This window comes from Centruroides vittatus, unplaced genomic scaffold (genome assembly GCF_030686945.1).
Source record: "Centruroides vittatus isolate TY-2023 unplaced genomic scaffold, ASM3068694v2 contig_487, whole genome shotgun sequence".
Taxonomy (NCBI): domain Eukaryota; kingdom Metazoa; phylum Arthropoda; class Arachnida; order Scorpiones; family Buthidae; genus Centruroides; species Centruroides vittatus.
The window spans coordinates 523,856-549,612 of NW_027122275.1; the positions used below are offsets into that span (position 1 = coordinate 523,856).

A 25,757-nucleotide genomic window follows, 5' to 3' on the forward strand; every position below is an offset into this window, starting at 1 on the left:
CAAATTTTTATTAACTTTACAAGTTTTCTTTGTCCCTTCCACCTATCAAGAGTCTCTTGCATATTGAATACTCATAAATTGGGATTACACTATAACGAAGCTACATTGAATAATTTGAATTTTGCAAAGGCAATCTCAGGGATTCTTCTTGTGACCAGAGGGTCGGCACCTCTTTGATGCCACGTCAGGATGACATCACTGTGTCCCATTTGACACAGAAGCCGTGATGAGAATTGGTTTTGTTAGAAATTAGTCACATGTTTAAGTGATCAGATTCTGGATGGAGGACTGTGAGACAGCACAACAAAAGTAATGCACTCAAAGACTATTTTTAACAAACAGATAACTGTTTATTTAAAAAGAAAAAAGGTTACATGATATATACATCATAATATATCGAAATAACTGACTGACATACCGTAGGTGGTCGTGAGAGAGAGAGTTTACATGATATTGCACATAGATGTAAATACCTGAAGTTGATTGATCTGCTGGTAAACCAGAAGCAGGAGAGGGTTCGATCAATCTCTTTTGATGGTGAAACATGGGTGAAGGTTGGCACTTTAGAGGTGTTCAGGATGAGGTATTCGATGTGGTAATTTTCCTTGTCCTGGGAGTAGAGATGAAATATAGGATTTCCCAGTAGTCGGTGTCAAAGTTAATCCAATTATGTGCACTTAAGAAGTTCATTGGTGACGAAATTAATCCAGATAGACAACACCGCATGAACTCGATGGGTTAAGGAGCTGGCGATGACTGACCCATTGGGCCGTCAATTCTTATATTAAAATTGGTAGCATACAATCAGGAGGTTTTTAACCTCCTGGTTGTATGCTACCAATACTAATGATGGTTGTATCCTACTGATTGTGGGAAAGCATTGCTTTTGTAGTCAAGAATATGTAAAATGAGATGTTCTCAGATAGTAGTTGACAATTATCAAAATATATATGACAAAATCGTGTTATATTTTGGTTGAAGTCCGGGTTCTCACATTCTTAATTAATATTATTAATTAAATAAAATTGTATTTTAGTCTTGATTATATACAAATGATTATAAGTTTTTTATATACTTAATCTGTTACAAGTGATTGTCATTAATATGTCACTCTCAGTGATTCTATTTTATTTTTAAAAATAAAAGAAAAGGTTGGTGATTATTCATAAATTCAAAACCTAAGACTCAAACCAAATTGTACTATGAAAAACAAAATATATTCTTTATTTGAGCTGCTTCTACATGCAGCCTTACAACTAAAAACTTTGATCTTAACTGCTTACCTTCAAAACTAAAAGAAAAAAAAAATCATCTTTGTAGGAGCAAACTTAAATTTTGTGTGCTTCAATAAAGTTTATTTAATATAGGTTTAGAACTAAAATTCTTTAAACACAAGAACAAACATTTAACATTTAAAAATACAAATCTATTATATTGATTTTTTTTTTTTATCTAGAAAGTTTCTAAACTAACATTTTCTTTTTCTCATTTAAGATTCATATTTATGTAATTGACAAAATCTCATATTTTTTCTTATTAATTAAGTTGATAAAAATTATTTACTTAGAAATTTATTTATTCTGAAGTTTCTGAAGCCAGAGACATTAAAAACATCTTATCCTAGTCCAGATCTTATCACAACCCTATTTTATAAAATATTAAAACCAGTGGCTGCAGTATTTCTCTCAAGATTATTTACTATATTTGCTCCACATAGCTTTGTTTCAAAACAATGGTATTCCTATACTATAATAGTCATTCCAAAAAAACAATAAAAACTTTCCACTCTATCACTCTGTCACCTTCCATGCTAAAGAACTATTAAATTTATATTTACTGCAAGATTTATTACCCAATCACATCTAAACTCTTACCTATCCAGCACTGTAGTCTCTGTCACTATTCGACCTACCAACCTTCTTGGAATTCTATCTATAATTATTGACAACTTTGAAAAAAGCAATCCATTTATATTGTTTATATTGATATTAGGCAAGCTTTTGATTCTGTCCTTCCTAATATCCTTCTTTCTACACTCCTTGGCCATTTCTATTTAGACCCTGTTGTTTACTCTTGGTTAAATAATTACTTCTTATCCTGTACATACAAAATTAAATTAGGTGATTTATGAATTTTCCAATTTTGCTTCAACTTGCAATTTTGCAATGTTCGACAAGATTTGATTTTAACTGGAATTATTTTATTTCAGTATGTATTAATAATATTTTAGGTCAACTTAAATCAATGACAATTACTTATGCCAATGATATCAAATTAGTTAATTATGATCCTGATACACTTCAGTCTAATCTGCAACTTCTAACAACTTTTCTTGCTAAAGCCAATTTAAAAATCAATCCACACAGAAAACCATCATCATGAGTTACTTTTTATTATTTATTACCTCTCAATCTAAATTCACTATTAACACACGCAATATCGAATACATTTCTTCAGTCATAATTTGGGATAACACTCATGTTTAAAAGCTTGGTTTTTTTTTTGATTTGAAAGAAAGAATTAAATATTTCAACTGGCTTTTATACTTCAAATATTTTAATGTTTTTATACAATCTAATTGGTTCCGCTTAAGAGTATCACTAAGAAATTTACTGTAGTCCTTACATAACTTTTCCTATGTATTAATGATAAATAAATAAATAAATAATTAGTATAGAAATTTTTAAAATAAAATAATGTAAAATATAATTCTGTGTAATGTATACTTTCTTTCAAAATTGCATTTTGTATTCACTTATAGTATTTAACAAAATATATCATATACATTTTTTTGTAATAGTATACTGAATTTTAACTTTAATAATTAACATTTTAAATTCTAGGAATGCTCATCAGAATCATGTAATGCAGCTAGTGTATCAAGTGCAATATGTACTACACCTGTGATATCTACTACATCTACAGAAAATGTAAGTGGATAATGTAAATTCAAATTATTAATTTCAATTTGAATTTTGTTAACTGTATACTGATATAAATTTTTATTTTTTGAGAAATATTTAACATTTTTTTAAATGTAAGAGAAATATTTTTTTACTAATGAAATGCAATGTGAAATGCAGCTGAAATTAGAAACAAAATGAAAATATAATGACCGAATTTATGCAAGGGTTGTATTTCAGAATGCAGAAACACTAAAGAATATGATAATATGCTTTTGAGAGTTATCTCTACTGGAACATACCATTACACAATAAATAAAAATAAGCATAAAAGTAATAAATAAATAAATAAATATATATATATATATAAACTATAAACACATTTTAAAGTAATGCTTTTTATCCAGATAAATGATAAATGTACTAAAATGTAAAAAATAAATTTTCTTCAGCTTTCACAGTATTTTTGGTGATAGAATATTTCTAAACAGAACAGCTTTTATTTTTGGTTGCATAATATCAAAAATACTGTGAAAGCTGAAGAAAATACACTGGACGACAAAAAAAATAACGCACCATGAAGGACTCGTTGGATTTGAATAAAAATTGTATGTTGCATCATCATAGCTAGATATGTAAATGATTAGCTTTTGGGATCAGGTTCTTGTGTTGTATTGCCACCAGAGGGTAGAAAAGTGCTTCCTCTGTCTGGTATAAAGGTGCACGCTGTGACGACTTGTGCATATGTCCTGCGCTTGTGTTGATGGTTGTGACTTTGTTGAGTGACAGACATGCCTCTATGACACATTCGACGGCCTTACACTCAGTTGAGTGAGTTTGAGAGAGGTCACATCGTTGGATTGAGAGGAGGAGAATGGTCATATCGCCGGATTGGCTGCCATCTGAACCATTCTGATGGAACTGTTATGGATGTGTTATGAGCAGTGGGGATGTAGGGGAATGCATGAATGGCAAACAGGCTCCGGATGCTATCGACAGACCACCAGGCGGGAGGATCATTTCATTGTACGTCAAGCACGGATAGCGCCTACAGCTTCGTCGTCTACCATTCATGCAGCAGTGGCACCTGCGTTACAAAACCGTGTATCCAGCTGCACCATTTCCAGGCGCTTAGTAGAAGGCGGATTGGTCTCCCGACGGCCAGTATGTGTTCTACCATTAACAGCCGCCCACCAACGCCTCCATCTGCAGTGCTGTCTTGAACGACAATCATGGACAGCTACCGACTGGCAGCATATTGTCTTCAGCGACGAATCCCGCTTTTGTTTGGGGGCTCACGATGGCTGTGTGAGGGTATGGTGGCCCGCTGGTCAAGGCGTCAACCCAGCCTATACTGTGGAGCGGCACACGAGCCCAACCCCTGGTGTTATGGTGTGGGGAGCCATAACATACGACAGTAGGACACCTCTAGTTGTCATGCGTACTACCCTCACAGCCCAACGATATGTGCAATACAACCTCTGGCCACATGTGTTGCCCCTCATGGCAGGGCTTCCGACAGGCATATTCCAGCAGAATAATGCCCAGCCACACACTGCAGCGGTCTCCCAAGCATGCCTACATAACATTGCCACACTTCCTTGGCCTGCACGGTCTCCAGATTTATCATTAATCGAACATGTGTGGGACTACCTGGGACACCAGCTGTGACAGCCACGGGATCTGACGCATCTTGAGTCCCAGTTGCATCACGTGTGGACAGATATGCCACAGAACATTATATGGAACCTTTATGCCTCCATGCTGAGGCGTATCACAGCTTATATCCGCACTAGAGGCGGCCCAATGGGATATTAGTGCCTGCACTGTATTGAACATTACTGCACAATAAAGTATGTTTTTGCTTTATGGTTGCAATCATATACCTGTCTAGCTATGACAATGTCACATACCGATTTTTGTTCAAATCCAACAAGTCCTTCCTGGTGCATTATTTTTTTTGTCGTCCAGTGTATACTTTTTACTTTTTAGTACATTTATCTGAATAAAAAGCATTACTTTTAAAATGTTTTTATATATATTTTTTATTTTCTACTTTTTAGTTATACTATATGAGTACACTGAACTATCAAAATTCTTCTTAGTTTAGCATTTAATTTTACGTATATTCTCTGTCAGATTGGTTTTGATTAAAACAAGCTTTAAGTTGGTTAGATTAGGTTAGGTTACAAAATTTGACATAGTGAGTGATTAGTCCTTTCTATTACTTTGGTAATAGTATGCTACCTTTAACATGACAGCTTATTTGGCCTGCAAAATTGCTGATAAGGTGGTTAGTAAAAGTAGTAAAGACTGATATCTTTTATGTATATATTTTATATTTTCTTAAAGATTAAAGGTGTACTTTAGCTATTTGGCAGGATAACTATATTCTTTGTCTTCATATCTGTTCTCACGTATAGGACAGCAAATAATGGTCATGTGTTGTAGCACCATCTGTTATCAGATTTTATTTACAAATTTTAATTATTTGCTAATGTTTAGCTAATTGTTAAAAATGTTGCAACATTTGGCTATGTCTTTGACTACTCTAATATTATTTTTGTTGGTGTGCGTGTTTTAGCTGGCAGCACTGGCGCGACCATGAGAGGGTACTTAAGGACACGCCAGTATTTGAATGAAGCTTTTTTTCCCATCATGAGTGGCGAGTTTTGCTTGTTTTGTGTGGTGTTTTTCTGAGGACTGTGTTGTGCTGAATCGGAATGTTTTTGGTACTAGATTAACTTCTGAAATATAATTTTTTAAAAATATTTTTCAATATATTTATTTTGTTTGTGCAAAATAAAGAAATAATTTTTAATGAAACAATAGCCACAGTTATTATTATAAAAATTTTTGTTAGGCTTAACATCAATGAAAATTCAACGTGAAGCAACACGCAACAGAGAAAAATTTCAACGAGGGATAGGTTAATATATTTTTTCATACATGATCAGTTATCCAAACAACCCCAATCCTGAATTGTTTTGGATAATCGATGCTCTACTGCATGGATGCACAGACTTATGAAGACTAGGGGCCACTCGGGCAAATCATGAACTGATGGCGGGCCGGCCGCCAGAAGTATAGGTAATTAAAGACAATAAAGAATTGATAATAATTTATTAAAATTCAAAAAGAATTTATTAATTTGAAGCGTGGCACTGCATAGTGCTTACAATCTTTTTTATATTTGGCTCAAATTTACTTGTAGCAACACGTAAAACTGCTTCCAAACTTTCATTTGCAAGGCGGTTTCGATTTTTTGTTTTATTATTATTTAGTATTGAAAAAGTTTGTTCACATATATAGGTAGAACCAAATAAGCTGGCACATTTCAGAGCGTTTATGCGCAACTTTTCGTACATATTTTTATCAATGCAGCGGTAAAAGTTCAGCAAGTCTCCTTCGTTGAATTTGTTGCGTAAATCTTGATCGTTTTGAATGTCGATAATTTCTAACTGCATTGACTCTGGCGCATTTTCAACTGAAATCGTGAAAGGATTGCTGAATATGTCCAACAGAGGTTTCACTTTTTTAAAATCCGAAAATCTGTCTTGAAAAGATTGAATCAAAATATCTAGCTTTTCTACATAACTGAAATTAATCGCAGTTTTGTTGAATTTTTCAGCCATTTTCTTATAATTCGGAAAATGATTGTAATTTCCAGAATTCAATTGTGATCTGAAAAGTGTCAGCTTGCATTGAAAGGATGATACATGAGCGTAGAGCTGGGATATCAGTTGATTTTTGCCTTGAAGCCGTGTGTTCAAGACATTCAAATGATTTGTAATGTCAACTAAAAAAGCCAAATCACACAACCAATCAGGATTTTTAAGTTCCGGGACATCCCTTTGCTTTTCCGCCAGAAATATTCCAATTTCTTCTATTAAATTTAGAAATCGTTCCAGTGTCAATCCACGGCTTAGCCACCTTACTTCTGTATAATACAGTAAATCTCCGTATTCGCTTTCGATGTCATCAAGGAATTGTTTGAATTGTCTGTGATTGAGTCCTCGTGATTTTATGAAATTTACAGTCGAAACTACCACTTTCATGACTTTCATGACATTTTGAAATTCAATTTTTTTAGAACAGAGGGTTTCTTGGTGTATAATGCAGTGAAACTGCATGAGATCTTCAGCGTTTATGTTTTTTCCTTGCAGATGCTTTTTCAGCAAAGTAACTAGCCCGGAATTGACACCAATCATCGAAGGAGCACCGTCAGTCGCAACTCCCGATAATTTTGATAAGTCCAAATCAGTTTTTGAACACTCATCCAAAAGTACATTGAGTATATCAACTCCTTTGGTTTGACCTTTCAATGAACACATTCCGAATAACTCTTCTAAGACTTCAAAATCTTGAGTAACACCTCGTATGAATATGAGAAGTTGAGCTGTGGAACTAATATCAGTGGATTCGTCGAGTGCTAATGAAAAAAATTCAATGATCTTAGTTTTTTCAATTAATTGTTCCGCAATATTACCTGACAAAGACATAATTCGTCTTTGGATAGTCATACGATTCAGTTGAATTTTCTCAAACTTTTTTGCTGCTTCTGGACACATTTTCTTAGCGGCAATTTCTATGCATTCTTTTACAAAATCGCCATCATTGAAGGGGCGACTTCGCTTTGCTATCATTCGAGAAATTTCATAACTAACTTCTGTAGCTGTTTCTGAATCTTGAATGGGTTTTGTAAACATAGCTTGCTGACCAATAATCTCCCGTTTTAAAGACAACATTTTTTGCTTTCTTAATTCGCCTGTAAACTTGGTAAAAGAAGGATGCTGCGTTTCATAATGCCTTTTTACATTATATTCCTTTGCAATCGCAACAGAATTCTTGCAAATTAAACAAACGACTTTGTTATGCGACCATACAAAAAAGTATTTCTCAGTCCAAATTTCTTGAAACTGCCGATTTTCATCTTTAACCTTACGTTTTTTACTAGGTCCTGGCTTCTCCATGTTGCGTTCTAATCCTGGCTAGGATTAACACAGCACCTAAAAACAATTACAGTACCTACTTAAATTACCCATTCTTTTTTAAATTATCAAAAATAATTGATTAAATTCCTCAGAAATTTTAAGATTTTTATACAGATTTTATATCTGAAATAATGACGTAATTATTACAGTTAGAGAAATTCTGATAAAAATAGTAATTTCTTTGTTTTATTTTAATATTTGGCCAACATTAAAGCTAAATTTGATTAAAATTGATTAAATAGGTAGGGAAACACTTATTAATAACAGAGTTTTACTTACGATTTCACAACACAATTATACACGGCACTTGACGGGTTAACAGGAAATCTACGTTGAATGTGGATCAAAATATATGACACCGGCTAGTCGAGTTAAAATCTACACTAGAACTATTGCCTCCCCAAAACACTATTAAACTGCACTTATTCTCCTACGCTTCGTGTATCTACTCGTACCTACGCGAGCAATCGGGAATTCGGGACTATTGCTATCTCGCTTGCTCACACCGCGCTAGAAAATTCTTGATTTCTCTACTATTTTGAACTTTATATAAAGTTTTTAGATTTTTTTGGTTTTATTCTGGAATAGAATTAAATATTCTTCGAATGTACGAGAGTATTATTTTTGCTGTCGACGGGCCACCAGTATTCGACCGGCGGGCCGCGGTCTGTGCATCCATGCTCTACTGTAATGCCAAATGATATGCCATATTATCAAGCTATAATAAGACAAATTTAATAATTAGACGTAAATTAATTTGAGTAGAGATAGGTAGTTAAAAGAAAGCTAAATACAATTTTTTCAATCATTTATATTTTGTAATTCATATTTGTTTTAAATTAATATTTATTAATAGTGAAGTATGAAATATATTATTAATTATCAACTGGATTTTTCATAGTTTCAAGAGTTAGAGCTAAGTGATTTTAAATACAGGTTCACTTAATATATGTTTTGTTAATTAATAAAGAAAGTGTGAAATAAATGAATAAAATTACTGTTTTTTATATTTTAGAAAATTTCAACAGATTCAAATGATAAAAGTTTATCAATAGGAATAAATGCTACTCCAACTACTTCTGTTACAATTTGTGCAAAGAAAGTGAGTAATATAAAATTAATCCATGAATTATATTTAAAATTAACATATATAAGGAATTTTTTGAAGACCTTAATTATATTCTAGATTAGGGGTCGGCAGTGTGGCGTCTATTGTGCATTTCAGACGTGTTCTTCAGAACAATAGTCACACAAGTGCAAATATATATACTTATAATTTTACTTAATTTGATTTTGTGTTATGTTATGTATGTACTTTTAATTTTCATTTTTTTTAATTATTACATGATGCACGTAGAATCTTTAATCTTTATTTTATATTCATAAGTATATGTATGTATACATATTTCAAAACAATTATTTTGTTTATTTATCACAACATTGTGATTTATTTCAAAAATTAAATTATTCACCCTTGATGGTTTTTAAAATTTTTATTGCACCCTTTGCAATAAAAAGTTGCTGACTGCTGTTCTAGACTTAAATTTTTGTAATGTAACTGAGATCTTCATAAATTCCTTAAATTTGATATTGTAAAGGATTTGTATTCATTCTAATACTGTTAATTCCATTATTTAATATGAAACCAGATATGATTAGCAAGGAAAATCTTTTAGCCCATACACAATAAATGACATTTCAAAAATTACTGGATGTATTCATTTCCAAGAAAATGAAAATGAGATTCATTTTTGTGTCTGGCACATCCAAGTGTCAAAAATGGTCTCAAAATACACAACACCTATACAGATATAGGAGTACCTCACCCTACCTAATCAGCCTCCTCATTGGCGAAGTAGTAATAAGTGCATGTATTTTTAGTCTCTACCTCTGGTGGTTCAAATCTAATTAATAGATAAGTGTATATACCTATAAATTTTTTAAATATTCAATGACCTGTTTCTTGTGTGCATTGATGCATTTATAACCAATTGTGGCAGTTTTTGGTAGAAATTTTCTAACAGAAATGTTAGTCACTGAAACTATGGGATTCTCATTAATATTCAGTTTAATTTTATGTAATTGTTGCATTGACAGTTTGACTTTCATTAGTAAGTCAAGATGAAGTAGGTCTTATTATCATCGTTATGAAATTATTTTTAAAGATTATTATATCATTGTAATCATTATCAATATTTTGCAGTTTAGCAGATTCACATAAAACTAAAACTATACTAACTCTATTTATTTATTATTATATTATACAAGAACTTTCAAATAGATTAAATTTTAGTATAGTAAAAAATGTCCACCAAACACAAACTCCAGTTTTGAAAATGCAAATTTAATGAAAAACAAACGTTTTTGATTGTCTTAAGCAACCATCTTCAGGTTACAGAAATATTCTAAATAAGAACATAAATTTGGAACAGACAAATTTAAAAAATTGGGATGATGTCTAATTGGTTAAAATTAAAAAAGTTAAAAACTGACTTCAAATAATGAAGCCCATGCTTTTGGAAGTGTGTTATTAACCTTAAAATTGATTGATGATCTCTTCCTGTAAGCCTTGTAAATTTCTATTTTCTCCAAATGTTTGAGTTGGTTTAATTGGCCCATGCAATGTAAAAGTTTGGCTCTGTCAAGATCACTTGAACTTGTTGATCCATTGCAAATACGTCAAATGCTGCACTGTTGTGAGCTTTTTTCAATGATGCTAAATGCTGCTTTAAACACTGGTTGAGTGAGCAGGTTGTGGCTATAACATTCCTATTGCATTTAGACACAATCCAATAGTATACTTTATAGAAATATTATTGACTCTTGCTATTCCTTTGTAAGTTTGTTTTAGTTGTTTGATGTATCCTACTGACTTAAAAATACCATCAATCTTTACAATTTTGGAGGTCAACAAGAAGTATTTTTTGGTAAGTCCCTTGATAATAGATGAAGGATAGCTATGTTTTAAAACAACTTCTTTGTTGTAATTTAGTTTGACTATTCTGTCCTTACTGTTAGAGATATGTATATATAACTGTGGCATATCAGGTTGATTAGCTCTAAGATCGTGGCAGGTATTGTATTTGCCAGGGTTATTTAAGGTTTTGAACATGAAATTGGGTAGTTCATAGAAGCACAGTTCTATCTTAGTTGAAGGATACATGGATTGAAAATGGCAGATTGTGATGTATGTTGTTTGATATATAATGTTCCATTGTTTAGCTTTACTTGTTGTAACCAGTTGACCATATGTTCTGAATTTTTGACAACCCTATGATAGTTATCCACACTGTCATTGAGTATTTTTTTAATCCAGATAATGGGAGACATGGACTTATCCACAACTGGAGTTTGCTACTTTGTTTGTGCACCTTAGCAAAAGCAAAAATCCTAAGAACAATCAGAGCTGGCTTGTATGAATTAGTCATGTGTAAGTTGCTTCCGATGGAGTATTCATAAACATTATGACCCTGTTATGAAGTTTTGCAGACAGTCAGCCAGTACTTCTGTGCACTCCGTTACCTGGATGTATTCTAAAATCCCTTGTGTGTAAGTTGTTTTCTACATGATGACTAAGTTTTTAGTCTTATCAGCTCTTGTTACAACAATGTCGTCGTCAGCCAACCATCTCTTGATGTACTTGATGGCTTTCCAAAATGAGAGATGTTGTAGTGCATGATCAAGCTTGTTTTTCATTTAAAATAATCTTTGATGGTGTCATTCTTGCTTTGAATGAGATTTTCCATATCCAGTATGAAATGTTGAGGTTTGTAGAACTGCAGAGGGAATATTAAAGACTGTACTTCATAATCTGTTGTTGATGACTACATCAACAACTGAATATGAAAGGAGATTCTATCCCAATATACAACAATACTTTGCTGAGCTACTTTTGAGTGTTACTTTTTTGCATTTTGGTTAGCCATCTGATCTTTCTTGCATATTTTCTTTGAAGTCAGGAAAATATTGTGTCAGTGAGTTTTATTACACCTGTGTTAATATAGCTCAGTAATGCTGGACTTTGTTAATGGAGACCATCCTCCAGATGGATTAGATCATTTACGAGGAAGTACCTTTGTTTTCTGGCTAGTCAAATAAATGACTTTTAACATATTCTTTTAATTAGATTAGCTTCACACAGGGATTAGCTTCACACATTCATTGGGAATGCAAATTCCAAGAATCAGATATATCCCATTAGAATGGCACTGTAGTAATAAGTCCAATTTACTTAACATCTGACAAATTCAAATTACAAATTTTCTGTATTCTTTGACTAGTGTAGTCATGTAATTGAATAAAGAATACACCTAGAATATAGCTTGAAAAAATTACTGTGTATTTTTCTTCTGATATTGATATCTTAGAAAATATCTTTCAGTAGCTAAATTTGAAATTTTCACTTTTATTGATGATGATAAAAATATGATACAATTGATGATAACAGACTTCTTAGCAAAAAGAAAATTTTGTAATAACTAGCACATGAATAACTATTTTAAAATAAGGTTTTTTTTTCTTTATCTTTTTCGGCAAAGAAGTAGATAAAGGAAGGAAAAAATTTTGGTGTAATGTAATAAGATGCTATTTCTCAACTCATAGTCTACAGATCACAGGGGTTCACAAATGTATTGCTGAGATCCTTTCACCTTTTAGAAGAAAAAAGAAGCATAGTATATAGCATGGGTGGCAAATCTATGGCACGTGTGGCTAAAGTGGTACGTAAGGAGAAATCATCTGGCATGCAACATATCATATGATTTTGATTTGTTATCTGCCTTTTTCTTTTTCAATCATCCTTTCGGTTTATCATCCTGATCAACTTTTTTTCAGTCAACTTTTTTACATTAATTTAATTAACGCATATTCATTTAATTTATTTAAATATCTTTATTTGAAGTCTAAAACTTTGGCACACACAAACATCTTTAAAGCTAGTTTGCTTACTATATGGCACATGGGCTCAAAAAGTTTTTGCTATCCCTGGTATATAGTATGGAATAAAAAAATGCTTCTCATAATTACCTTTATTAAAACTCTCTTATTAAATTTAAAAATTTTAATTTAGTTTAAATTATTTAAAATTTTTAAAACACAAAGACATTGTTTTAAGAAACACGTAAAATATATATATATATATATATTTTTTTTTTTTTTTTTTTTTTTCATTGGGTAATCATCATTTCCCCTTTCGGGGATCAGTAACACCCTTGTACCGCTACTCGCACCACAAGGGAGACATTTTCTTAATTCGAACTTCAATTTAACACATAAAGCCATAAAACATACATAAAAAGAGTTATTTACATATAATACATAGGCATCCTGCCTCTACAAAATTGCAACTCTTGTCGCCAGGGGAGCAACTCGCTCCCTCATTCACGACAGTACTCTCCGCGTGAAGGTTCTCACCTCTTGGATCATGTCTTTGGTCCGGATTATCATGTATAAGTCCAAGTTAGTGGCATTAATGGTCTCTTTAGCAAGGAGCTGTAACTGTAGTCTTTCTCTCTCATACTTTGTACATTCTTGTATAACGTGCTCAAGGCTGTGGTCACCTTTACCGCATTCACAAGATATTTCTTGTTGCTTGCCGATCTTTCTCAAATATTCTTTTGTGTTACAGTGGTTTGATAATAGCTGTGTAATGGTATAATCCTGTGGAAGCCATCTTAATTCGTTTATTCTCTCTTCAATATTTGGGAGCAGCCAGAATGTATGCCGTCCCTTCTCGCTATAACTCCACTCCTCTTGCCATTCATCAATTGATTCCTGCCGTAGCAGTCTTTTAATATATGACATTGGGATTTTATCGTAGGAGACATCAGTAAGTAGAGTGGCTTCTTTGGCGAGAGCATCTGCTCTCTCATTCCCTTCAATTCCAATATGGGCTTTTACCCATCTCACTTTGATTTTAAGATCGTGTTCCTCTATGATACTCTTGACTTCCATGGCCATTATGTTTTTATCAGTGAATTGCCGCAGTGTGCAGATTGCAGCTTGACTATCTGTGTTTATTATCACTGGGCCAGAAACACTGGTGGAGAGAATCCATTTTATGGATTGGAAAAGGGCGAACAGTTCTGCTTGATACACAGAGCATCTATCGTTTAACCTATATTGAGCTTGATGAATTTCCTCTTTATCTTTTATTACAATGAACGATGCTCCCACAGTGTTCTCAACCTTAGACCCATCAGTGTAAATTTCTATTTCATCTCTATCCTCTTCTTCCGCAAGTTTAATAGCTTTGCGATTATAGAGTTTAGGTAACATGGCGGCCGTAGGCTGCCTCTCGTAATCCCTCTCATGATATATCTGGTCACTTATGCTTATTGGGTGTCCTCTTCTACACTTATAACTTTTAGCTTTTTCCCGAAGAACTAAGTCTATTGGTGTTGTCCCGGCAATCACCATCAAAGCTTCCGTGGAGGTAGTGCGGAATGCTTTAGTCATTCTTAATAGTGCAACCCTCTGTGCACTCCTTAGCTTTCTTTTGATGGTTCCTTTTTCAGCGGCTTCATACCAAGCACCCGCTGCATAAGTTATCTTTGGTATAAATGCCCCATTATAGATTGTTGCAATAGCTTCACTCTTTAGTCCCCATTTCACTTTGGCCACTCTTGCTAGAGCGTTAAATAGGCTTGTACAGATTGTCCGTACGTAAGTAGCATGTGGCAACCATGTTAAACGGTGATCCAACACCACTCCCAAGTATTTCATTTCTTTTTCCACTTTTATGTTATGTCCTTCCATCTTTATTATTGGTGGTCTCTTATATAGGTCGGGAGTTCTTCCTCTTGTGAATATGATCGCTCTTGTCTTTTGGGGGTTAAAGTAGAGCTTGAGTTCTTTACCCCTCTTTGTTATTAGATTTAGAACTTTGTCACCAGTGTTTTCTATTTCTCTTCTTGAGTTTGAGCCGTATATTATTATTGTATCATCAGCGTACGCTAACTCAGTAATGCCTTCTCCTTTGTTCGTTTTCAAGTAACTGTCGTACACTATATTCCAGAATAGAGGTCCCGAGTTAGACCCCTGAGGGCAGCCTCTGCTGAGTATCTTATGTATATTTGAGCCATTAGCATTATAGATGACTTTTCTATCGCTTAAGTAGTCATTGACTACTTCATAGATGTTCATGGGACAGCTTGCTTTTCTCAGCGTCTTTAGGATAAGGGGCCACCACGCATGGTCAAAGGCCCCTTGTATGTCCAAACTTATACTGCAACAATACTTATTCTTGTCTAATGTACTTTTTATAGCATTGATGGCCTTGCAGATGACGTCCTCCGTTGACCTATTCGGAAGGAAACCGTGCTGCTTTGGACTGAGGAAATTTATGTCCTCGAGATGTTGAGTTATCCTCTGGCTGATGAGGAAGTCCAAGACTTTTCCCATCACTGGTAGCAGGCTAAGGGGCCTGTAACTTTTGACCAGGCTCTTTTCTGCTTGGTCGCTCTTTGGTATGATGACCAACTTGGCTATCTTCCAGATTTTAGGAAAGATTCCAAACTTGAGGCATAAGTTGTATATTTTGCTGAGGTAACTGGGGTTGATATTCCAAATTTTGTGCATTATTTCTGCCACCACACCATCATGTCCAGGTGCACGTAAAATATATATAAAAAATATTAATTAATTTAACTTTTGGAAGATCCTCTAAAGCAGGGGTCCCCAACTCTATGCCCGTGGGCACCATAGCACCCGCCGATCGTTTTACGTGTGCCCACCGCTGTGCAACCATGATAAAAATAAAAATATTTCAGTTTTCAATAAAATGCTATGTAAAAGTTTTTTCGTTTTTAATGATTAACCACTCAAAAGTAGAAATGGCATCCAACACAGATAAAAGCACAAAGCGAAATGTGACCAATCTCTTTTTCCCCTCGCACCAAATTTTCACCAACCAAATTTCCCATACCTGAAATGAAATAAACTGGTCCGTTCTGAATATCATAAAATCAAAGTACAGATCATGACTTACAGATGAACACCTTGACAATTGCTTACGAGCAGGAATATCATCATACTCTCCTAATTACAAAGCAATAGCCAATGAAATGCAATGCCAAAAATCACATTTACTTTCAAATTTATATTTTTTATAAAGAATTTTTATACTTTGTAGATTTTGTATGCATTGGTTAGTAATTACTTGTTTTGTAAAAATTATTGTTAATAGTCTTGTGTATGTTTTATTACATTTTTAGAATTAAATGTTTTCTGTACATTATGTGTATGTATTATTAACTATGTCCAAATATAAATTCACCTTGAAAAAATAAATGGTGCCCGCCGTCTGGCCGGTATTCTAGAATGTGCTCTTAGGTACAAAAAGGTTGGGGACCCCTGCTCTAAATTATTCTTTCATTGAGAGGGTCAACTGGAAGATGAAGTATGAGAAATGCTGAAATAAGTTGTATGAACCCAAACAGTTGGTTATACCAGAACCTAATCAATATTGATAATCATGTCTATCTTTCAAATCATATAACATTTTTTACTTCCTTTTTTTTTCGTCTTTTCATATATCTTTCTAACACTATACTTACTATTCCATTTCTTCTCAAAGTATGTCCCATTCATATTTTTTTTCTTCTTTGTCTTTTCCTATTAGTAATCTTCACTTTCTTTTTTGACCTTACTCAACATTTGCTTATTGATAATTTTTTCACTCCATATCATTTTTTATATCCTTTATCATATTCATCTATAACAGTGGTTCTTAACTAGGAGTCCATGGACTCCCCAGAGGATCTGTAGAAAATTTTCAGGTGTCCGTGGGCTTGGAAGCATAAAAATCAACTTATTATCTTAATTTTGTGTTATTGTGTGAAATTGTTAACTATTGTGTTACAAAAGAAGCATATATATTGCTATATCATATACTTTTTATTTTAATAAATGTATTTCTATGTAACTGGTTTATTTTGTAATTTTATTTTATGCATTTAAAAACATTATTGAAATGTCTTTTCAGCTGTCTTGCATGCTGGTTCTAAGCTTATTTATTTTCATGTAGTTAAAACTATTTTGAAACAAGCAAAGGCTGTTTAAATATTGAATGTAAAGTTGGTCATTTATATAGCTGAAAGCCTTTGTCTGTTCAAATTTAATTTTAAAAACATTATTTCAAGAAAGGGTCCGTGACGTCCACCCGAGTGGAAAAGGTGTCCATGGAACAAAAATGGTTAAAACCTCTGATCTATATATAAGATGCCTCAGTCTTACTTTTCTCTCTCTCTCAAAGTATATCTACAATCCATATTAAGAATACTCTTCAAACATAGTATTTTACTATCCTTTTTTTCAGATCTAAGTAAATTTGGATCTATTATTATTATTATTATACAAATAAGAAACATTGAATAAAACTTTTTATTTTATAATGTATTTATATAAATAAATTTTTCTTAAGCATTTGTTATTGATTCATTTTATAAATTTTGAACAATTCTTCATTTATAGATCCTTATTTTAAACTTTGATGAATGAAAATTTATTTATTTAAATAAAAATTTCTATATTTAATTTTTATCATACTAAACTTTCAAATCTTTTTTTAGAAGCGTAGTAATCATTTTGGTTATTTATCTAAACACTCAAGTGGTTATTTAAAAAGGACACCTCAGCCAGGTTTATTGTGTGCAAGTCAGAAAAGTTTGATTGCTCGAGTTAAAAGTATAAAACAAATGACTCCCAAAATTAGAGACAGAAGTGCTGAAGAAGAACACAAAAAAAGACAAAAGCGAGAAGAGGAAGTCATTCAAAAAAAATATAATTTACTCAATATGAAAAGTGAAGAGCAAAAAAGGTTCATATATTTATTAATGAATAATAATGGGTGATCAAACAAAAAGTTACTTGCAAGGAGTAGACGTAGAAATGCTAGGAGTTGATGATGCTTTACCTGACTCATTGATTTGGTCATAGTAATGGTAAATTAATAGTAAATATTTTGATTTATTTACTTACTTAGAGTTTTCAAATGTTGTCCTTTAAGTAATATTCCTCCCAAGTTTTCAAGTATCCTTCAAACTGTAGTAAATAATTTAAGTATTTTTGGGATGCATAGCAGCTCACAGCCAGCTTTTGGTATCACCAAGTCTATTTCTCTCAAGTAAATTTTACATTTGGCCACCCTGTATAATGTGAAATTTAATTAAAAGAGCAAGCTTTTAGAGCATATAATTACATATTTATTTGAAGTTAGATATAATTAATGTTGTTCTCTTAATATCATTCTAAAATTTTTATATAGTTTTTAAAACAAAGAATATTTGAATTATTTTAGTGTTTTCATTACTATTTAAATAGATTTTTGGTTTATTTATGTAAGAGTTGACATTTTGTTTAAAATTTATTGTTAAATCTTTATAAATAACATTTATTTTTTTAAAATGTAAATATTTAGGAAGAGAGAAGAAAGAATGCGCAGAGCTATTGAAATGCGCCAAAAATTAGAACAAGAAAAAGAATTAAAACGTACTTTAGAAATGACAAAAGAAGAAAGATCTGCCAAGAACGAAACTGAACTCAAACAAAGACAAAGAGAGATTATTAAAAGGAAACAATTGGTGTAAGTATATATATATATATAAAATAGTACCATCTGTGTAAAAGCATCTGCAACTTCCATTTTGCACTGGATGAGATTGGTCTCTCTATCTCTCTACTTTGAACCTAACCTCCATGTATACTGTTTACTAACCCCTATGTCTGTTCATTACTATTTTTAATGCACACTTATTTCCTGAGTGTACTTTATCTTATTTTTCTATTTTATATTATTTTGTTTTATTGTGTTTATTTATTATCTTGTCATTTGTTTACAATGTTTTTATTATAAAATAAACAACCATTCAAAACTTCAGCAAAAATTCTTTAATCTTAAGAACGTTTTCAAACGCATTAAGCGTCCATCTTCAGTTACTTCTTTAAATCAAATATGAAATTCGAACAAATATTACGAAAATTAACGATACGATTACAATAAATAAAATAAAATAAAATAAAATAAACAGGATTATCGTAATTTACAAAATTATGCCAATATTTCATAAACAAAAAATAAAATAAAATAAAAATAAAATGAAAAACAAAAAATAAAAAAAATAAATAAATAAAAAAATAACAAAAAACGACATGAGGTTTAAATCAATTGCGGATTATCGCAGTATTTTACGATTACTCTCATCTGTCATTAAAGACTTCTATGGGCTAGAAAGTCCAACAACATAAAACAAGACCAACATCAGCTCTAGGATTATTGTACAGTAGAGCGTCGTTAATTGGAACGTTGGTAATTGAAATGGCCGGAAATTGGAACGATTTTCAGTCGGACTGTGTCGTGCTGAATCGAACGTTTTTGATACTAGATTTACTTCTAAAGTATAATTTTCATGTTTTTTATATTCTTCAATATATTTATTTTGTTTGTACAAAATAAAGAAATAATTTTTAACGATACGATAGTCTCGATTATTATTATAAAATTTTCGTTAGGCTTAAAATCGACGAAAATTCAACGCGAAGCGACACGCAACGGAGAAAATTCAACTGGAAGCGACACGCAACGGAGAAAAATTTGAACATCGGACAGGTTAATATATTTTTTCGTACAAAGTCGGAAATTGGAACAAATGACTAATTGGAACAACCCCAGTCCCCAATTGACGCCAATTTTCGATGCTCTACTGTACTTCTATAATTAGTCCAAATCATCGCACAAAGATTTCCAAGCCGTGGAAAGCCCATCAGCGTCCCTATAATTAATGCATTCTGTACTTCTCTGCGCTCTGTGGATTTCCAATTTTTCAAAAAACTTTATTGCGTGTTTTGGTCTTGTAGACCTGATGATAGAGGCTTGGTCCCAAAAGACCGTGATGCCCTGCTGCTTAGCATAATTGGCGAGGACCGTACTATCAACCGATTTTTCCACCGACCGCTTGTGTTCATTAATCCTCTTTTTTAAATTCCTCAATGTTGCCCTATGTAGAGAAGCGCTGGGGGTGGTGCAATACGCCTTGGTAATTTGAAGAAGAGCTCTACGTTGGGCAGTGATAAATTTCCTTTTTATATGGGATTTGGTGATGTCATGCCCCCAGCTTCCACATGCATATGTAGTGATCGGCAGGAAAATCTGATTATATATTGCGTCAAGGGCTTCGGCTGCCAGGCCCCAACACTTCCTTGCCATGCCTGCCAGAGCATTGAAGATCTTCCCGGTGCGATCTGTAATATACTGGGTATGGGTATTCCATAATAAGCGAAAGTCCAAGACAACTCCCAAGTACTTAATAGTTTTCTTTATGCGAACAGAATGATCGCCCATCTTGACAGTTGGCACTCTTCGGTACAGATTGGGCTGCCTTGGTTTATTAAATACGATGCCACAGGTCTTGGCAGCATTAAATGTTAGTTTATTCTTAGTTCCCCAATCGAGGACTTGTTCCAATATGTGGTTTCCATTGCGCTCTAGTTCTGCCCGAGAACGTCCACCCAGCAGCACCAGGACATCATCCGCGTAGGCCACCATGTCATGTTGCCCAAAATTTTGGTTGAGGAAATCATCAAATACAACGTTCCATAGCAAAGGGCCACACACAGAGCCCTGCGGGCAGCCACGGACCACGCTCCGGCATACGTTATGTCCTCCATAGTTAAGAATGGCGGAGCGGTTAGTGAGGTAGTCAGTAATAATTCGGTAAAGATTAGCAGGGCAATCCTTGGCTCTAAGGCGGTAAAGAATAGAGGGCCACCAGGCACTGTCGAAAGCCTTTGCAATGTCCAGGCTGATGGCCATCACATACTTGTAGCTACTTAGGAGGTTGTTAATGCTGCTGATGACGCCTTCAATAGCATCTGCGGTCGAGCGCTGTGGCCTAAAACCAAACTGGTTACTGTGCAGAAAGTTGCTACGGGCCATTTCAAGCTTGGGGAGCACTGTTCCGTCTTCCAGGCAGAGCTTCTTGCCATTAGAAAAGCCATCGACTGGTCAAATGATAACTACACTACTAAGGAAATCACTATTATTACAGACAGCGTTTCTGCAGTGGCACTCCTTCAGGCCAAGACTTATCATCCCATTGCCACTGGCATTCACGAAACTGTTATCCACTCTCCCAACCATTTTCACATCAGCTGGACCAGAGCTCACCAGGGCACCCACGGTAATGAGAGGGCGGATGCCATTGCTAAACAAGCTTCCACTGACCACTCCCTGCCCTTCTCTTACAATAAAATTAACATCAGGGCCATCAAGGGCATCCTTTGGCAGGATCTCCTTGCCTCCTGGCAGGACGAATGGAATCATAACGACTCCATCACCTTTAACTTTATTCCAAAAATAAAGGAATTCCTGACTCTTAAGTGGTACACTCCCAACCACTATCTTTCTCAGTTTCTGACCAACCATGGTAGGTTCTTTACCTACCTGGCTAGGTTTAAAGGAACAACTAACCCTTCTTGCACCATCTGTGGAACCTCTGATGGCAGCACCCACTACACCCTGCAGTGCCCGCTTCTGGAGTTGGAACGACTCCACCTCAAGACGACCATCGAGACCCACAACGACAACTGGCCCCCTCAACATCTGGACAGTCTTCTTAAATATAAAGACACCTATAGTGCCTTTTTCCACCTTATTTCTGTGTATTTTAAAAGAACATCGGTACGTGCCTACTGAATTATTGGCAACGGTTAGCGGCGACTCTCATTCTACTCCTCAGCATGTTCTTCTGGCCTCTGCTTGTGTATTGCACAATTCATTGTAGATTTTGTAAATATTTGTAAATATTGCAGTTTATTTCTCTTTATTATTATTATTTTTTTTCATATGTATCTGTATTGTTTTTTTTAATTGTATTTTATTCCATTTTTTTATTATTATTATGTTGGGTTAAGTGAGATATACTCGGTTAACACCGGTGGCTGTGTACTATGCCGGACCAAAGTCAAGGCATAGTAACCAAAACAGAAATTAAAGAAGTGTATCAGTGTGTGTGTCTGTATTCAGGAATTTTCTCACAATATGACATGTATTCAATATAGTGGCCTTCTGTAGTGTGATGTATATGTTTCTATTCAATTGTAATGTGCCCAGGCTTTTGTGTAGTGTGTGTGGTATGACACCTGTAGAGGAGAGAACAACAGGTACAATAAGCACCCTATCCATCCTCCACAGATGCCTTATTTCCTGGGCGAGTTCTGTGTACTTGCTAATTTTTTCAGTGCATACGTTTTGTATATTGTGAGTGTTTGGAATGAATATGTCTATAATGTATGTGATTTTATTGTGTTTGTCAATGAGTGTGATGTCTGGTCTGTTGTGGTAAATTGTTTTATCTGTGATTATGGCTCTGTTGTAGTACATTTTGTGCGTGTTGTTTTCCAATACTGTCTGTGGAATGTATTTTTAGTATGGTTTGTGGATGTCTACTAATTTGTGTTTCTTTGCAAGCTCTTGGTGTATTATATTTGCTACTTGATTATGTCTGTGTAAATAATGTGTCTGTGCCAAGAGCTTGCAACCAGAAGTGATGTGTTGTATAGTTTCTGGCATGATGTGACATTTTCTGCATGTTATTATTATTATTATTATATAGTAATTATAATATCTAATAATTTTAATAAAATTTCAATTTATAATGAACTTTATTTAAACAATTGCAATAATAAAAAAATAAATAAAAACTGTTTATATTAATTATAAGTTTAAAATCTTATTATTTTATTACAAAATTTCCTGCCAGCTATAAAATTTTTTGCAGACTGGCAAGAAATTTCCGTGTACCCGAGGTTGAAGAACACTGATCCAGACAGCCCGCTCCTTCCCCTGACTTTATCCTTTTGCTACTTTGAGATAAAAATAACAATGGCGGGCTAAAATAACAAAACTCTTTATATGGTTTTTATTTTAATGTATGTCTTTATTACTTTTTGCCTGAGCATAAGTGGGCATATCTGCCAGTTATTACTAATTTTTAATCAGTTGAATATGTTAATTTTCAAATTGACACATTCTAAAAAGAATTCTACTAGACTAATATAATGTTTATATGATATCTTTTATATAACCTTTTAATTTTTTATATATTAATCTTTCTCTCTTGAATTTCTAAATTATTTTATGAAGGAATAGTTAAATAAGTTATAAGTAGTTATTATTAATAAATAGTTCTGTATTTGTGACTTGCAATATTTTTGAAACTTAAAAAGTTAATCATAAACACTATCTTCAGAGGAAAAAATTCAAATATTTATCCATGATAATTAATTATAAATAAGAAAATTTTTGACTTCTACTCTATGCTGAAGATTTTACTAGTAACTCTAACACTATCTAAATAGAATTTATCAAAAACAAAATCATATATTTTGAATACAGGTTCAACTTTTTTACTGCTAAACATTTTCAGAAATTTGCTTTTTCTGTCTTCAGAAAACATTTATTTTCCAATTAAAAGATCAACATTAATATTTAAATTGTTGCTAATGCAATTTAAACATTTGCATCTCTGAGTTTTTGAGTTGTTTGTTATATATTATTAGTGATTAATTCTGATATTTGATAGTATTTTAATTAAGAATTAAAAATATAATTGTCTTTTGATATTAGTATATTTCCAATCATTTAAAATACACAAGATTTAAAATTATATTTACAAGTACTTACAACAATAATATAAAATAATATTTCTCAGGCAAAGAAGAAATGAAAGAAGAAAATATGAATTTGTATTTTCTTAATGTAAATACTTACAAATTGAATTAATTTAAAAAATATAATTATATCACTCGGAGACAGTTATAGTTTTAACTATTAGTTATGACAGTATGTTATTTTTATGTTATGTTTAGCAATACGTATAAAAATAAAATGCTGTCAAACATTATCTTCAAAATGAACAAAGTTAAATCTATACTGATCCAGATTATAACACTAATAATGTATACCAAAATCATAGAAAACTCATTAAAATTCATATGGAAATGACATTTAAATCAACATCTATGGTAATAACTAGTGTTGCCACCTTTACAAAATTGCTGACCCGGACGACAGGTCAAGTTTGTTCAAACAGAAGTTCCTGACGCATGCGCAATGTTATTTTACAATGCAAAGAATAACGTGCATGCTGGTTTTAAATCAGTTACAGTTAGGGACTAGGGACTTGCGTAGGAGTAACATACAAGCGAAAAAAAAAAAGTTGAGAGGCAGGTTGCATGTCACACATCAGCATAAACAGAGTAACATGGTGGAATGGCAGATGAGTTTCAGTGAGTGTGAGATCTTTCGTTGTTCAAATGGTGTAAATTTATAACAATATTTGCAAGAACTTTGTTTCATCATAATTTCACAATTTCTATGAAATTCCCGGACAAAATTAATAGTTCACCCGGACAGTGGGTCAATTCTCAGACTCTCCGGGTGAAAACCGGACGGGTGGTAACACTAGTAATAACAAATGTTAAGATGTTCCAACTGTAGAAGTCATCTGAAGATGAAGAAAATTAAATGTCTGAACATTTTTATAAACTAAAAAGATACAATTTTATTTCTGTTTAAACTAAAAAGTCAAATTAATGAAATTATTTTGAATCAAATATGTAATTTTTTTTAATAATTGATAATTAAATGTAGTTTTTTACCATTGTGAATAAGCTTAAAAATTGTGGTAAATAGCCGACTAAAATATAATCTCATTTATAACCTAATATGTTGGATTTTTATAAATTATATTTTCAAATTTGTTTTGCTAGCCAAAAACAAAGAAGAGCTGAAGTAGAGAAGAGACGTAAAGAAGAAGAAAAAAACAGATTACTGAAACTTAGAGATCAGGTAGTTTTTAATTTTTGAATGAAAAGTATAAAAGTTTTGATCTTTATCTTAATAAAAACATATTTATTTAATTATATTACTGAATTACAGGCAGTCTTCAACTTTTGGACAACTCACTCTTTTATACATAATACTTTTACATCTCTAAAAGACATTTTGTATGCTAAAATTGGACTTTCATACATTTTCAGCTAACAAACAAACAAATAATTATAATATTATCATGTGGTAGGGCTTTCTGCCAATTTTGGTTTTGGTATTTGCAAAAATGAATTGTTGTTATCTGTTTTTCATTCAATCTACAGTTTTAACATTTAAAAATAATATTTTATGCATTGTAACATAAAAGATAAAATTTAAAAGATTTGTAAAAGATAAAATTTTCCAAACATAATAAACAGATTTTATAATTTTGTTTTAATCTCTCTGAGAATGGAATTTGCTATAGTAAATTGCATTTTCAGAGAGATAACATGCAACTGTAATTTTTCAACTTTTATACATATTTTTAGATACTCATTATGTTCATATGTTGGGGACTGCCTATATCTGTATTGGCTATTCATTTTTTATAGTTAAAATTTCAGTTAATTATTATTCTTTAATAGAATTTGCAAATATCCTGTTTTTTATTTATATTTAATAGACACCTTGTAAACCTAAATTTCATCAAAAATTAATACCTAATGAATGTGCATCAAAAGAAATAGAAATGAAAAATGACAAAGAAGTATCAAATGAAGAAATGGCTGCTGCTTTAGATGCAACATACATTAAAAATGAAAATGAAAATGAAAATGAAAATATAAAAAGGTTAATTTTTAATTAATATATAAATATATTATATTTTTAACAAATATAAGAAGGACCATAATTTTGTCACTGATTTAAATTATTTATAAAAGCACTATAAATTAATTAATTTAAAACTAAGATTTAAAAAAACTGAACTTTTGCATTTTTCAAATTTCAATGTAATTTGATACACTGCTCCATTGTATTTTTTGATTATCT

At 32.6% G+C, this 25,757-nt stretch overlaps 1 protein-coding gene across 1 annotated transcript in view; it reads left to right on the forward strand.

Annotated features, from left to right (window-relative positions):
* The window catches only part of LOC136978076 (histone-lysine N-methyltransferase, H3 lysine-79 specific-like), a 54,492-nt gene that overhangs the window by 16,756 nt on the left and 11,979 nt on the right, over positions 1 to 25,757 (forward strand). The window contains exons 8-13 of the mRNA XM_067273731.1: positions 2,844 to 2,930; positions 8,913 to 8,999; positions 17,467 to 17,714; positions 18,315 to 18,479; positions 24,665 to 24,743; positions 25,390 to 25,556. Of these exons, the coding sequence (XP_067129832.1) occupies positions 2,844 to 2,930; positions 8,913 to 8,999; positions 17,467 to 17,714; positions 18,315 to 18,479; positions 24,665 to 24,743; positions 25,390 to 25,556 (833 nt within the window). The remainder of the gene's footprint in view (positions 1 to 2,843; positions 2,931 to 8,912; positions 9,000 to 17,466; positions 17,715 to 18,314; positions 18,480 to 24,664; positions 24,744 to 25,389; positions 25,557 to 25,757) is intronic.